The 16,801-nt window shown below is 41.1% G+C and overlaps 1 protein-coding gene across 1 annotated transcript in view; it reads left to right on the forward strand.

The window, feature by feature from the left end:
• The window catches only part of PKHD1 (PKHD1 ciliary IPT domain containing fibrocystin/polyductin), a 239,336-nt gene that overhangs the window by 130,111 nt on the left and 92,424 nt on the right, over positions 1–16,801 (forward strand). Inside the window, exons 47-50 of the mRNA XM_039696008.1 lie at positions 3,300–3,477; positions 4,111–4,306; positions 12,836–12,901; positions 14,764–14,883. Of these exons, the coding sequence (XP_039551942.1) occupies positions 3,300–3,477; positions 4,111–4,306; positions 12,836–12,901; positions 14,764–14,883 (560 nt within the window). The remainder of the gene's footprint in view (positions 1–3,299; positions 3,478–4,110; positions 4,307–12,835; positions 12,902–14,763; positions 14,884–16,801) is intronic.

Consider the following 16,801-nt stretch of genomic DNA (forward strand, 5'->3'; position numbering starts at 1 on the left):
TTAAAGAGAGGTAGATTGGTGGCTATTTAGGGCACAGTGAAATCACTGGCTATTTAGGGCAAATGGAAATGGTGCTAATTGTGGCTGGTAATTCCATTAGTAGGGTACTTCCATTTTGGTGCCTTTTTGGCATGGAGGTGAAAAAGCAACACACTGACATTCTTTCAGGGGAGTGTATCTCAGGCTTATCGTGTCCTTGCACCAGTTAACTTGTACACTGAGCTGAGAAGCTTTCTAGGCTCCCCAAATTTTTGGTTTGGTTGTGGTTTGGTTTATGGCCTGTCAGGAGTTGGAAATGAATTTATGGGTGGCAACACCTCAAGCAATGCATGTAAAGGGCTCCCCAAAATTTTGGTTCAGCTGTGGGCAGCCTGTCAGGAGTTGGAAATGAATTTATGGGTGGCAACACCTCAAGCAACACATGTAAAAGACAAGGACACAACATTCCAGGCCATAAAAACACTGGAGATTCCAGGCCAGAAGTTATCTCTTGCTCCTTTTCCCTCCTGGGTCATGAACAGGCTTTCAGCTGAACAGGAGCCAGCTGTGCCCAGGTGGGCAAGAGGCCAAAGGCACCTGGGTTTTCACAGCTCTGGGGTGGCAGCAGGAGCAGGGCAGTGCTGTCCCCTGTGCTGGCACTGCTGGGGCACCTCCAGTGCTGGGGACAGCTCTGGGACCCTCAGGACAAGAGGGACATTGAGGGGCTGGAGAGTGTCCAGGGAAAGGAACAGAGCTGGGCAAGGGGCTGGAGGACCAGGAGAGGCTGAGGGAGCTGGGAAAGGGGCTCAGCCTGGAGAAAAGGAGGCTCTGGGGGGACCTTCTGGCTCTGCACAACTCCCTGACAGGAAGGGGCAGCCATGGCGTGTGGGGATGTGGTCAAGCTTTGCTTCTAGAGAACAAGGCAGGAGACAAGAGTACATGGCCCCAAGATGCACCAGGAGAAGTTTGGACTGAATATTAGAAAGAGTTTCCTCATGGCAAAGGAGGTCAGGCATTGAAATGGGCTTTGTGGGGCAGTGGTGCTCATAACTGTCTAAAAATAGAGTTAAGTCTCCATGCCTGGAGGGATTTAAAACACATGTAAATGTGGCATTTCAGGACATGGTTTAGAGGTGGCCTTGACAGTGTTGGGTTTCTGGTTGGACTCAATGATCTCAGAGATATTTTCAAACTTAAAAGATTCTATGATTCTATAGCTTGTCTGTTAAAAGTAGACACACAGGAAAAGATATTTCACTTAACTGTAGCCATCTGGAAGTTTGCTATGCATTTTAAGATATTTATTTGGGCTCTTCTAAATATTGGTCTCTAACATAAATGGATTCACGTTTAATTCACTAACTAGTGAATTCACATTCCCATTTACTAGTTATTGGATCTACATGGCTGGTGTGGAATTGCCACCTAAACTTTTAACGGGTCAGACTTGTACCCCAGCAGGACTGTTCCTTCCAAGGTTTCTTCTCTATCTTTACTTCTCCTGTAAGTACTGGGGAGAGTCCCCCAGTAAAAGTGATTCAAGCTGTTCTCTCCAGAATCCTCTGGTGATGAAAATGAAAATAAATAAAGAGTAAAACCATGTAAATTAATGCTGTAGAGAGGATGAGTCAATTTCTGTCATTTGCTGTGACATTGGGCATCTTTACAACTCAGTAAGGCTCCTTCTGATGTGCAAGAGAGTTTTGCATTATGTGTGGTGTTCTTCTGCTGCTAGAATACCTGTACAGGTGCTGATAGCTGTGACAATAATGTGCTTGTTGTCATTTACTTGCTTAATTAGCAGCCTAATATCCTGGTCCAGTTAATGCCCATAACAGGAGGTTTATTAGTGGTACAAAAGCTGTTTAAGCCTTATAAACTCCTTCCAGTTTCATTGGTCTGCCAATATCTTCTGGTTGAGTGATCCTTTGCTGATTCACACTTTGCTTTACCACTGCTGCTTCTCAGCTGAATGTTTCTGGTTAACCAGAAAGTGCTTTGACAAAGTGACAGACACTAGAATAACAAAAAAAAAAAAAAAAAACAAACCAAAAAAACAAAAAACAAACCACCAAAACAAAACAAAACAAACAAACAAAAAAAAAAACAAACAAAAAAACCCCACTGATTTTAAGTTAAAAGAAAAATACATCTGGGATGACTGCTCTGGTGACTTTGCATCATCTCCAATGATTTTAAAAGTTAAAAGAAAAATACATCTGGGATGACTGCTCTGGTGACTTTGCATCATCTCCAAAGCACCTGGGAAAAAAAAAAAGCAACAATCCAACCAAAAACTACAAATACAGGCAAATTTCAGGACGACGCGAGTTTTAGCACGGTTTGGGTTAGTAAGCCATAAAGCCATATCCAGGCTGAGAGGTTAGATAATATGCTGAGATGTGTAGTTGTAAGGTAATGCTTCAAATATTAAGAAAAATTATTCAAGGGATGCTTAAAAGAGGGGATTTTTAAAGCTTATTGTCAGCTTAAATGCCAGAACTGAGAGGAGTCTACTGCAACCTCAAATCTAAAGGGTTTATGACCCCTCATGGTATCAGTGTTAATGTTGATCTGTTCAGTAAGGGCTTTTTCTCCTGACTAGACTGGTCAGAAATTAGGAGTGCCAAGTTCTAGTGAAAAAGGGGGTTGACTTCTCACTTGGTTGCTCATAAGAACTGCTGTACAAAAAGTTCACCAATTTTGTGAAGGATTTAAACAGTCCACAGGAGCAGGCAGAGAACAGCTCTTTGAATTACACAGGACTTTTTTGAAACTTTTTGACCACTCAAATGGGAGTGAATAATCACAGAATCACAGAATGCTTTGGGTTGGAAGGGTCCCTAAATATCACCTTATTCCAAACCCCTGCCATGGGCAGGGACACTTTCCACCAGAACCAGGTTACTCCAAACCCCACCCAGCCTGGGCTGAGGCTAATAAGAAGACTCCACCAAATTTCATGAAGACCCTAAAAGTTGAACCTGAGTCCCATGAGTCTGGCAGAGGGAAAATATTCTGGCAATTTAGAAGTTGGTACTCTGTTAAATCTGCTCTGCTCTCTTCCTCTTCCTTTACTCCTCCATGCTGCATCTCTCTTTTTCTCTTTCTCTTTTTACAGCACTTGGGACAAAATATTGTTTCTTATGGTATTTATAAATAATTACAAAAATGGAGACACATTCTAAGGGAGATCCAGCACAGCTGCTGTAATTCAAATAAAAATGGAACTGTACAGGTTGCAAAATAACAGAGTTCAATGCAAAAATGTAATAACTTGTTGGGGTTTTTTTTGTTTTCTTTTTTTTTTTTTCCTGCAGGAAAGAGGCTCCTGACATTCCCTATAATTTAACTGTGACTGACAGTAGGAAAAAGTCAAACACAGTCAATTATGTCCCTGATACTTTATCAAACCTGTATGGCTGGATGGTTCTTCTCTTGGATAAAGAGACTTACACACTGACATTTGACAACCCTTCGGTCAGCAAACAGCTCCAGGTAACACGGGAAGGTTTTATAATTTCAAAATTATATCTGGAAGAGATAATCATGCTTTCATCTCTTTGGACGAACAGAGAGAAATAAAATAGAGTTAAGTGCAGTGAGAAAGTCTCTGTATTTATAGGCTTAGATAAGATGACTGATAAGCTCTCTCTTATCTCTTAGATAAACTCTCAGTAGTCACCTGGAACAAAAAGGTAATGGAATCATGGAATGGTTTGGGTTGGAAAAGTCCTTAAAGCTCATCCAGTTCCATCCCCTGCCATAGATAGGGACACCTTCCACTAGACCAGGTTGCACTAAGCCCCATCTCACCTGGCCATGGACACTTGATTTTGGATGTCTTAGGTGAAAATTCAGTGTGGTGCTTAGGAACCAACAGTTTTTTTACTGCCTTAAATGTTGAAGCAATTTTCAGAAGACATTGATTCTCCTCACCTTTCAAAAGTGATGAGGGGAATTGATTTTTTTCTAAATTTACCATCACCTCCTGCTTAATTTTTAATCTCTTTTCCTGTTTCCAACACATGTTTCCTGTGAGGAGCATTATCTTCCTTACCCCTTTATACTGCACTCCATGGAGCTCTAATTGCAGACTCAGGCATGTTTCTTTTGTTTCCCTCTCTCCAGTATTCAGTGACATTTAGCAACTTCAAGGCTGGGAATTACCTGCTGGTGGAACACAGGGATCTTCCTGCCCATCTTGAGGCTGTGGTGTCCTGTGGGACAAGGAGGGGACAGCCACTCCAGTTGGTGCCTTCGTATGGACAACACAGGAGCTGTGATTGGCATCTTGACAGCAAGCTGGGGAAGTTCACCTATCTGGGTAAGTGCAGTGTGGGGGTTGCAATCTACATTTGTGATCAAGAATGGTGACAGAGCTGATGCCTCGTTAATTTAAACACCAAATCTACTCAAGTCCAGCTTTCAATGGCCTTTCAATAAGAGAGAGGTCCTTCAAAATGCTGATCAAATATGTAAGTGCACATCAGGTCCATCCCTAACTGATCTGTCTGATGCCTGACCTGGAACAAAAAGAACGGACCATAAATAGTGGGTAATGTCACATCAGTTGTATTTGAGTTGGCTTTTTTTGAGTGGTAAAGGCATTAAATTCTACCAATGACCTCTGCTGTCAGCTGCTCCTACATCACAGATATTAATAAAAACATGGTAATCTTGCTAGGCTGAGCCCATTGAAGGCGGTAAGATTACTGGGAGAGAATTTTTTCTAGGGCTGGAAACTTCCAAAGACATCTTAAATGTTTGCCTATGTGACTTTGTACATGAGATCATGGAGAGGTGGTGGAAATTTTTTTTGAAGAAATTGACATTTTCCATAATACCCCTGCTCAAGTAAATAATTTTATAAATATCTAAGCTTTATATGCCAAAGGCAAGGTAATGATCATTGCCTTTGTTAACAGCAGCAGAACTAGAAATCACAAATATATTTTGGTATCTTTGAGAAGATTATCTTCTCCTTCATGACTCATACAAGGAAAGTAAAGATTATTTTCATCTTAACAGATTTTTTTTCTTCTGTTCCATTAAATGTAATGAAATTCTCTTGATTTCACACTACTGAGATGGCATGCAAATGGCTTTCTCATGTAGGATAGCTTTAGAACAATCATTGTGACAGTGGAGAGGAAAACACACCTGGAATGAGGGCAGGCAATCCACTGAGCTTGGTCTGGCAACAGTGAAAATCAACCAGTGTGGAAAATCACATTTGTGGAGAAATGGGGAAGCCCAAACCTTAATCTCAGTCTGAGGATCACATTTGCTGTGTCCCCCTCTGGTCCTTCAGCCACTGCCACAGCAAAGCTTGTGTTTAACATTTTAGCTCTAAAAATGGGCTGGATGTACCCAGGCTTCAAATTATAAAAGATTCCTGTGCTTGCTAAATCCCAAAGTCTACTTGGGTACTGGTCACCATCTGGGAGTCTGCCTGGTCTAGGCCAAAGCTGTGCCAGGAATTTGGCCAGCATTACAACCATGTAGATTATTGGGGTCCTGGTCTTAGGTCTGCATCCTGGCCCTATTTAGATACAGTTTAAGTGTAAATTGGCTACTGTAAATTTAGCTATTTTGTCTAAGCCTTACCAGAGATCAGGTAAAGTATTTACTGAAAGAAGAAAAATGTTTTATTATTTCTGTTTACTAACAGCATAAACTTGTTCCTTCAAATATAAACGGTGATTGCATTTCAGTTTGCATATCCTGTTTTGCACTGTCAGAGCAGTATAGGAAAGCTCAGAGAATGGCATTTGTAGCTTGGTCTCTGCTGTTGAAAATAGAGGAGATGAGAGTCTTGGGAAGACTTGGACAAAAGTGGTCTGGCTGGTATATGTCACTCTTGCATCACAGATACTTTCCTGTCCTTCTCTTGCCTTACTTTCATCTTGATTTTTATTACACAAAGAGCTTGTTGTGGTTCCTTATTTTACTAGAGAAGCAATAAACACAACGAGAGGAAATTTATGAAAGCACCTAACATGTATAATTCATGCTGTGAACATTTTCTGCGAGGACTTTTATAGGAGTGAGATCCATAATTCAGTGTTGGGTACCCAATATCTATGCTGTCGGTGTAAGGTAAAAGTTTGAAACAAAGCAGATTCCTGGCCCTGGTGTGGGATTTCTCTTCTTCTCTCCACTGTGCAGGCTGAGAAGGTGAGGATAATTAGCCAGCAGAGCAGATTCATGGCATGTGGTGGACTTTCCATCACTCAAGGTCCTTAGAATGCTTGGCTGCGTTTCAGGGAAATATGCTCCAGCTCTGGGGGAAGCTATTAGAAACCTCATGAGGCGAGATTCATGCTCTGTAGGAGGTCAGAGAAAGCTGCCACAATAGTCCCTTCTGGCCTTAAAACCCCACCAGTCCACCCACCCACCCAGAGAGGACAGGGCTAGAAGGTCTGGCCTTCAGAACATCTCCCCGCCTAACTCTGCAAGTTGACTCTTTTAGATTATTTTTTTTTTTTATATTTTATTTACATTTAGCTATATATGAAATAATTAGCCAACTAATTAATCCCGTTTACAAGCTTTGTCGGATTCTTCAGCTGTCAGTCATGCCCGAGCCCAGGGCCGGCGTTGAGTCTTACCTCCCTCCTTCATCAGACTTGGTCTCCATGGCTACAGGCTGCATCTGCTGACACCCCACTCTCTATTTACTGCTTAATTAAGAATTTCACGCTCAGCCCTTATCTGCTGCTAAGAACAAGAACACACTGTTAAGAAACTCCAAATTTAGGCTGCTGCACAAGGAAAGCCTTTCTTGTTGTCCTGACTGCGTGGAGCCTCTTTAACTACCCTCTTGGCAACTGCGCTGCCACCCTTCAATCAAAAATCATTAAATGGGGCAGAGATAATGAGCATGTAGCATATCAAAAGGAGGATGTTTGCTCGGGCTAAGGAGGAAAAGCTGTAAGGGCCTATAAGCAGCCGCCACTTCAAAGGGAGAAGGGGCTGATAAAGACTCATTTGTTCCTGTTTGACTTATGTAAAAGGTCTGGTATGTCGCAGCCCCGTCTAGCAGACGCGGGTCCCCCTTCTCCAGGCTCGTGTGTCAGCGCTCGGGCAGCTGGGCGCAAACAGCATCAGCCCGAGCATAAAATCACTTGACTCCATGGCCACAATGGGCACTTGTAGGGGGTGGCGGAGGGAGGGCCAGGGGACAATGGGAAGACAATTATTGCAGCTGCTCGGGAGGGCCATAATTCTTCCTGCCCAAAGTCGGCGGCTCTGGCGTATATTAGTCATCCTCCAACTTTTGGAAGCGCGTCGGTGGGGTTTCGACAGCTGCTGGTGTACCACCTCTTTGCAATAATTGTACATTCTGGCCGGGGTCAACTCACTTTTGACCCTCTGCTTTTGTGCCCCTCAGAAAGCCTTTTAGGGCAAACTGTGGGGAAGTGGCAGGAGCGCATTACATCCAAAAATTAACGTCGGTAAATACGGATCAGATGCCAGCTCATTAATGAGCAGGCTCCTGAATTCACACAGCCCTTTACTCAGGCCTGCATGGGGGAGAAAATGGGGAGAAGGGGAAGGAAAACGCCGTGACTGAGAAGATATTGTTATTCAAACGAAGCAGGCATCAGAATGAAGCCACCTTGGGCAGAAGTCTGCATTGGGCTCAGGCTTTCTCCATGCCCTCTTCCATCCAAAACTGCCTGGTGTCATGCAAAGTGTTTGTTTATCTTTAGAAGAAAAAAAAATCTGTCTAACACGAAAGGCAAGAAAATAGACCGTATGGAGGGGATTAAAGGAGTTAAGTTGCATTGATGGTTGGAGTCTTGTAAATTAGGCTTGGGAGCCTAATTCCTGTAAGTTAGGCTTGGAGGAGAATGCAGGGGGTGCTGAATGGGGGAAAAAATAATTGTAATGGAGAATGTTTCTGTTATATGGGCAATGATCCTATTAACAAAGATAGTCACTGCTTCCTACATACATGAAACTCTGTTAACCAGCCTCCAAGCCACTTTAAAAATCACCTCTTCAGACCATTTTAAAAGAATCTGCATCAAAGGACAGGTAACCCCAAGTCCCTTGAGGGTTCTGGGTGAAGGGGAGGCTTAGGGAGCTTGAAGCATCCCACGCCAGTCATTTCTACATCACCAGTTTTGTTTTGACATGGTTCATAGCATCACCCTGATTTTCTCTGGGGCACCCTATGTGCTAAGAGAAGTGATCCTCAAAGGTCACTGTGGGCCTGCAATTGTGGTGTGACTCTGAAACACTCATGGGCTGTGGCTCAACCACATTTCAGGGGAGTGAAATATGATATGACCACGCTGAAGCAAAAAAAACCCCAAAAAATAACACTTATAACAAGAGTGGTGGACAGAAGCATCCCACTGGGACATCTGGGATATTTTTTAGGAGAAACATCCTTTGTAAATTGCAATAGTAACATGATGAGCTTTTTAAGTCTGTTACAAATTTCAGCATATGGTGCCACAGCATGGTACTGCTCCTTGGTTAAGGTCTCTGGGCAATACTGGAACTGGCTAAAAACCAGAGAGATGTTGTTTCCTTTTAGTTCACTTTTGAAATGTTTAAACCATTTTCTTTTGGAATGAAACAAAGTGTTGGCTCCCTTCACCTCCAGATTTCTCTTGGCTTTTTTTTTCCCTAAAATTTGAAGTGCTGGACAGAAATGTTATTGAAAACATCACTGAAAGGATTATCAAACTTTTTATTTATCCCAAATACATTTTTCAGTAGACACAACTTTTATGCAGATGGGTCATCCTGCTGACTTTGCTCAGGCTGCTCATGTGTGAGTTGTTAAGAGGGCCTAAGGCTGAACCTCACATTACTGCTGTGTCAGAAGCAGGTTTACAATTTCCATAGTTCTTAAAAAAAATAATTTGATTATACTTATTGTCTTTTCTAGATTCCTAAAGAATGACCTCACTTCCATTAGGCTCTGTGGGTTTCTGTAATTGCTTTGTATAGGAGGAAAAACACTCTAAAGAATGTTTGTTTCTAATATTAAAATACAGAAAATAAATAAACACAGATATTTTCTGCAGCCCTATTGCTTGGGGGCAAAGGAGAATCCTAGGTGAAAGACATGAAAAATGGAGTTAATTCTTTACAGAGACTGATTTTACAGGGATAAATCTTTTCTTCCAGCCAGATAAAACTCACCCATATCAGTTGTTTCAGAGGGCCAGTTGACCAGATGTGGGCTGCTCAGTGACCTCCATGAAATGCAAGTCAGTTCTTTGAAAAGAGGTGCCCCTTGTAAGCATAAAATCATAAAATTATTTATGTTGGAAAAGAACTTCAAGGCCACCAGGTCCAGCCTGTGACCCATCCCCACCTCGTCACCCAGACCAGAGCACTGAGTAATTTTTTTAACAGTTCCAGGCGTGGTGACTCTACCAATGTCCTGGGCAGTCTGTAGCAATGCTTAACCATCCTTTCAAGAAAGAAGTTCTTCCTGATGCCCAACCTGAACTCCCCTAGTGCAGTTTGAGGCCATTTCCTCTTGTCCTCTAGCTAATTACCTAGGAGAAGAGATCAACACTCACTTGGCTAGGATCTCACACCAGGTAGTGGCAGAGAGCAGTGGAATCCTCCCATGGACTCTTTTTCTCCAGGCTGAGTCCCTCCGGCCCCATTCCCTCAGTTGCTTAAGTTCTGTAATAGACACAAAGAGACAAAACAATCTTCTCCTGGTGGGTGAGCTCCTGTCCTTCTGGCATGGAAGCAGAGAAAGCAGAGAGTGCAGCAGTTACAGAAATAAGATGATGAAATGCCCTTTTAATCCTGTCAGGGTTGATTTTTTTGATTATGTGACATCTGCACGAGAAATTTTATGCAAATGCCAATCTGCTGTAAGTAAGAATCTGTGTCCATCAACCCAAAGACATATATACATATACATGTATGTGTATATGTGTGTATATATATATATATATATATAAATAAATAAAATTGTATCTGGCTATTTATATGTATATAAAATGGGTTTTTACACCTCTTCTCCCTAACACATTGTCCTCATTATATCACACTTCTGGCTATCTCCTGCAGAAGATCCTCACAGGGGATGACAAAACACCCTCTCCTGGTTCTCCAGTTTCTAGAGGTGTGTCTCACTGTGTTGTTGATTGTGCTGTCTAAAAAGTTTTGATTTCCCGGTGATGGATGTTAGCCCAATTGATGTTAAATAGCATGGAGCTGCTTGTTATTTGTAAGTCAGGCTATTGGAGCCATTTATCCTAGTTTCAGCCCTTCCTAATATCCACAGGCAAAATTCCGAGTCACTGCAAAGCTGATAAAGCACTGAGTTGCTCCTCCTTCATGTTCACTCAAGGAGCCCTGAACCAGGAAAAGTTACCAGCAGTATCATCCAGAAGGCCTATATTTATGATCCACAGCCCAAACATCCAGGAGGAGCTGTAATAAGGCAGAAAATTGATGAGCCTTATAAAGGTTTTATACAACTAAACCCTGGAGCCTTATAACTACATTTTGCCAATAGTCACCTTAATTCAATGTTTACTAATGATGTCCTTCATCTGTAGTGCCTGTATCTCTTCCTGTCCTGCAAAACCCAGTGATAACGTACTCAGCAGCAAAACAAAACCACCAGAAGGACTGTGTCACTGTAGCCTTGATTAATCCCAAGGCCTCTATCTTTCTTGATCAGTTTTTGGGCGTATTCATGGGAAAAGGCAACAAAAAACTGCTGATTCACAACTGATGCACTTTAGACCCCATCGATGTAAATAATTGTACAAATTACAAGGATGTAAATAATTGTACAAGTTACAAGGAGAGTTCTGGGGGGAATTGTGTCCCTGATTCTTATGCTCATGTCAAGAGTATAAATATCTTATAATGGTTTGAATTGTCATGTTCTCTGGTAGGATGACACTTCAAATATGAGAAACTTTTATTTTTGCCCTGACTCTGGACAGGGCAATGATAAAACTCTGTACTGAATTAAGTCTTAATGTTCCTTTCTTCACCATATAAGGGGATTGAACCCCATTATGAGGTCTATGCACCATATTGATCAAGTTTTATGTCCCCTCAGGATTTAATTAGAACAGCTTTTCTCTGAAAAATACAAACATCCTTAATTAGATTATTTCACTCTGGTGCCTGCAAAAGTAAGCAAAAAAAAAAAAAAAAAAAAAAAGGAAAAAAAAAAAAGGCAAAAAAAAAGCAAAACCAAACAAACCAAACAAACCAAACAAACCTCACAAAATATATTGAGGTGAAAAAAGATAGTGTCAGGGCTTGGTTGTCTTTTTTTTTCCTAGCCCTGTTTTATCAGCTTTGGCAACTGTTTTGCCCTGTGTGAGAAGGAAAAACACCATAACCATAGAAATACACACAGATGTATTGTCTGAAAGCCACAAGAGCTGTGTCAGAGGCTTTAAATCAGCAGTTTCGTGTCATCTTTTTCCCCTCAAATGTTCACCTTGTGGCCACTCAAGGCATGCTGCTGTTCAGTGTGAGCTCTGTGTGATGGTTTGGGGCAGATTGATTTGACTGATACATGGATCAGATCCCAGCTACCGTTGGGAGAGAAGGTGTCACTGAAGAACAGGGCTGAGGCACCTGATTACTAATTAATCAGACATGAGAAAAACCTCATGGAATCGGTTTCTATTTAATTATGGAAGCCTCATTTGGCATAGGAGCATATGCTGCTAACTCAATCGAGTGCTTTCAACTGACATCAAATAGTAATTATCAGAAAGAATCAAGTTTTTTGATTATTCATACTAATTTATTGAACACTTAAAATTAATGAACCTCAGTTATTTTAAATTTGCTCAGTTGCACTGGGAGAAAAGGAGGGAGATAGGGAAGGACGGGTTTCACAATTTAAAAGTACAGAGACTTGTTTAAAGATAAAATAAGTAAATTACAATATGGCATGAAATCCCAACGGTGCGTTGATGCACACAGAGGAAAGTTCCAGGCATGTTCTGGAACTGAGAAAAGTTATGACAATGGCTTCATTGATACAATTCTTTTACCCCCCCCCCAAAAAAATCTTCCAGCAACACTTTAGGGTCACCATAAGGGGCTGGGCAGAGGACAGGAGATTTATTTGTTTGTCAGAGTGTTTCTATTTTAACCTACAGTTGTTCCAGTCTGGTGACTGAAAGGAAGTGCCTTTATATGCCACTGGAGATGAAGAGGAGGTGGGATTTTAGCTGGGTCTGAAGCAGCTTTCTCCTGCTCCTCTTTGATTTGCATTATTCTGGCCCTTCTCCTGCTGACAATGCACGGGCACAAAGGTTACCACTGTGATAATTGCTGCTGACCCCTTTTCACAGCAGAGAACACAGGGTCCCTGTCTCCAGTCTATAAAGTCTGACTAATTAAAGCATCTCTTTCAGATACCAGATTTTGGGGGCAAAAAAAAAAAAAAATAAAAATCAAAACCAAACTACAAAACTTACGCTGTATTTCGCTGTTTGAGCCAGTTAATACATTATGCATTCAATGGTGTGATATCGCTTGTGTGAGTGGTACTGCTGTGGATTTATAGTGGGATAAATGAGATTTGAGTTCCAGCCTAGAATTTCTGATTGTTGAATGTTTTCTTTTTAGCTGTTTCTAATGAGTTGTCTTGAGACCTTCCATATCTGTAAATTAAAATGTGTTTGTTTAATCCTTTCTCAATGCATAAAAAAAAGGACAAAAAAATGCTTCGAAAACATGTCTAGTTGTTCTTAAAGAAAATGTTTTTTGTAATAAATTTATAATTTTGTCAGGAATTCATGTGTGGAAATTGATTTATTATTTTTTTGGGGTGTTAATTTGAAAGGCCTTGCTGTAATTCCCTAAAATTCTCTGTGTTCAGTCACAGGAGCTGACTTAATTGAGGTCACACTGAAAGAGAAGGAAAGAGTGGCTTTACCCACCCAAGGTATGTGATAGTCTGTGTCAGAAAACATTGGTCTGGGAGTCACACAATTTCTTTTTTATGGCTTTTTCATGAGTAAATTGCTATCTTTCACTTCAATATTTTGTACATCTATCAAGCCAACAGAGGCTCTTGGTATTCATTTAGGTGTTCCATTGAGCCCTGTCTACTATTGCTCAAGATAAATGTGTGATTCCACAGTATAAAACACTATAAACTTTCCCTGGGAAATACCACAGCAGATCAGAAAGGTCATGGAGAATGTAAGACTACAGAGTATTTTAGTGCTCCATAGTCTGATATTACTGCTTAGTTTCATGTTGAATCAGACAGAAAAATATACCAGAGACAGGGGACACCTCCAAATTTTGATATTTTTTCGTATTGCTGCCTAGAGATGCTACCTGGAAGTGGGGCTAGACAGTGCTAAAGGAATAAAGTAGGGATTGATTGAAAGGTCTTCAAAGGATACACTTTGGGCAGCACAGGAGCCCGGCCATGGCTCTATCCAAGATGAACTAAAGAGGGACCCAAGATGGACCCAAAATGGACAACTGGTCATAAATTTTCCCACTTTTATAAGTTTTGGTCCATTTACATATTGGGGTTAACTGTCCAATTACAGCTTTGGGTTATGAAGTCCCATCTTCCCAGATTGCTCTCCTCCATGTGCTGTTGTTTTCACTATTTGGGGCTGAAGTTGCAATGGTATCCTTGGTTCTCGGGCTGGAAAAGGATTGTTTTGTTTAACTAAACTGTGAATAAAACTTGCTAACACTTTATATGAAGTTCAGAGTCGCACACTAAGGCAGAACAGAATCTGAAAAATGTGAAAGCTAAAACTTAAGGCATCATATAATCTGACTTGCTATGTTGTGATTAACAATAATCACTTATGTGGGAAAAGGGTTTAGAGACATTTTGGCAGGGTGGTTCACCCAGAACAAACAAGTGATTGGAGAGACAGACCCAAACTTAAGGAACTCGACATGAGTTTAATTTCTGTGTTTCCCTGTGCTGACAACAGAGGTTTTTTGTATACCACAACATTATTGAGCTGGATCTTGCCCCCAAAACCTAGATATGTGCTTCATTCTATATTTTCAATCACCAAAGAAGCTTTCCTCAAGAAAAAAATGCCAGAATTAGCTTTTCAGTGGAAGGACAGTAGTAGGTGCTTGCACAGGCCTCCAGAGGGAGGCCCTGCCTGCATTAGTCTAGGATTTACTGAACTTAGTGTGCAGGATTTTCCCTTGAAGGCTTCCCTTCCTCTCCTTAGGGACAACAAACTTAGGGGCAGTTCATTTATGAAGCCTGGCTAGTTAGCTCTCTAAAATACAAGTGCAAGTCAATCAGCTGCATTTTTGAACTCAGTTTCTTCCAATATTTTGCTAAGGCTTTGATTATTTTTTTTTTGATTTTTTTTTATTTTTTTGATTGACCTGAAAAAGAAAATATTGGAGAAGGAGCAGGAGTCTCTATGTGTCTTGGTCAAGCTGCTTTTCTACTGAAAAAAAAAATATTGGAGAAGGGGCAGAAGTCTCTATGTGTCTTGGTCAAGCTGCTTTTCTAAGGCAGGTCTTGATCACCCCTTGGAATGAGAAAATTGCTTTTCTGGATGTTAGCAATCTTCTAAGAGTTGATCACTAATTATTTTAAAATCTTCATACTTTGGGAAAGCATGGAAATTCCCGTGCCCTGGGAATTCAATCAAACTGTTTTCTTTAAATGTTAAAAATAACAAAGAACAGTTAGCAGTGACTAAAAGAGGATGTTAATGTCACAGATGCTTGCCTATCAAAGAAATGGTAATTCTTCCAGCTACTGAAAATGATAATTCTGTCTTTATGTGTTCTGTTTTGTAGTTCCTTCTTGTGCTGTCTTGAAATGGTCACTCCCAGAGACGTGGAATGGTGTGGGAAAAGGCTGGGGTGGATCCAATGGCAGCATCCCAGGCCCTGGGGAAGATGTCATCATCTTGCCAAGTATGTGAGGAAGAAAAGGTGTTTAATTTCTGTGGAAAAATTAAACACCTTTTTAATGTGTGGGCTCTGCCCTGGGCTCTGCCTCCGTTGGGATTTATATTTGTGTTCCAATATGGGCTCCTTGGCCCTGGTGGCCATTCCAGTGTGTGCAGGACCCCACATTTGTTCCTTGTGGCTCAGACTGCAGTACAAAAATGTCGTTTTTGGAAGAGAATGATAATTCTTTTCCATTTTCACATACACACAAAAACAAGCACTTATGCTGACTTTCAAGCTGGTGTATGACAGGGACATTAGTTCAAAAGAGAACTTGCAAGGCCCAGAACCACAGCTCACAAAGAGCTCATCTCTTCACCCATCTCTCTCTGTGTTTTGTGCAAGCATCATATTTTGCATTTCTGCATCACCTTCCACTTTATTTTTCTCTTGAAATTCCTACTTATCAATGGTAATTTATCAAACCATTTGGTGTGGATGCCTCCTAGATATTTTAGCTTAAGCCTGTATTTGAACTTGAGTCACATTTATATCCCCGCTCATCTTACAACACTACTGTACAAAAAATTGATTTCAGTAAATGCATTAGGGAATTTGAGATAAAATCTGGAGAAAAGCTTGTGATAACCATTTTCCATAAGAGCTGACCTTCATTTGATTTAGTTCCTTTCCAGATGTAATTATTGAATTTCCAATTAATACTGTTGGATATGTACCTGAAATATTCTAGAACCTGATATCTCTCCTTCTCATTTGTTTGAAACCAATTAAGTCTCTCTGCCTACCACAGCCCCACTTCTGGAAAGGTGGAATGTGGATAACATCACTCCATGACTATTCCTCTCCCACCTGGTTTTGTTTTATGGCTTTTGTGGAAGGAAATATTTTTGTTGGTATTTGGACATGGAGCTTCAGTCATGGTTAGGGCTTCTCTGGCCTGTGTCATTAAAGATTTCATATATATATATACATACACACACAAGCACACATATATATATGTATATATAAATGAAGATAAACCCTAACCATGACTGAAATTCCATTCCCAAATACCAACACAAACATCTCCTCTCACATACATACATCTATACACACACACACATATATATATATATAATTGAAGGTTACATTAAGAATTATGATCAACCTTCAATATATATTTAGTTTAATCTTCAATTTTCTGATAAATATTAAAAAAACCCCAAGCCTGTACTTTTAAAAATATTACTTTTCTTCACTTCTGGGGGGAACTTACACTGAGCTGAAGAGTAGATAAGGGAGAATTTTTGCATGGAAAGGGTGGTCAGGCATTGGAAGGGGCTGCCCAGGGAGGTTTGGAGTCCCCATCCCCGGAGATGTCCAAGAAAGGTCTGGAGGTGGCACTCAGTGCTCTGGGCTGGGTGACAAGGTGGGGTCAGTCACAGGTTGTACTTAATGAGTCTGTGATTCTGTTATAACTGGTTCACCAATATGAGCCCATTACTGTCATAAGACCAAAACATTCCCTTTTTCTTCACCATCATGTGTCAGATGCAGATATGAAGAGGCACAGAGGCAAATCACAATTTGCACAGAAGCAGAGAATAAAAAATTAATAAATAAATAGGTTTGGCTGAGGGTTTGGAGTTCTGTTGTTTAGATCAGATCAAGAGGGTAGAAGATGAAGGATGAATTTGTGCTGCACGATGAATAAAACTCTTCTGTGTTTCCTGCAAAGGTGAGGAGCTGGGGCATGTCCAGAGAAGGGCAATGATGCTGGGGAAGGGTCTGGACCACACTGAGACACACAGTGGGGTTCTTGGGGCTGTTCTGTGCAAGGCCAGGAGCTGAACTCAGCGATCCTTGTGAGTCCCTTACAACTCAGGTTATTCCATGGTTCTATAAAAATCTCTTCACTCCCATTGCCAGAGTAAATGTGTGT

The sequence above is a fragment of the Passer montanus genome, unplaced genomic scaffold, assembly GCF_014805655.1.
Source record: "Passer montanus isolate IOZ18808 unplaced genomic scaffold, ASM1480565v1 scaffold94, whole genome shotgun sequence".
Classification (NCBI taxonomy): domain Eukaryota; kingdom Metazoa; phylum Chordata; class Aves; order Passeriformes; family Passeridae; genus Passer; species Passer montanus.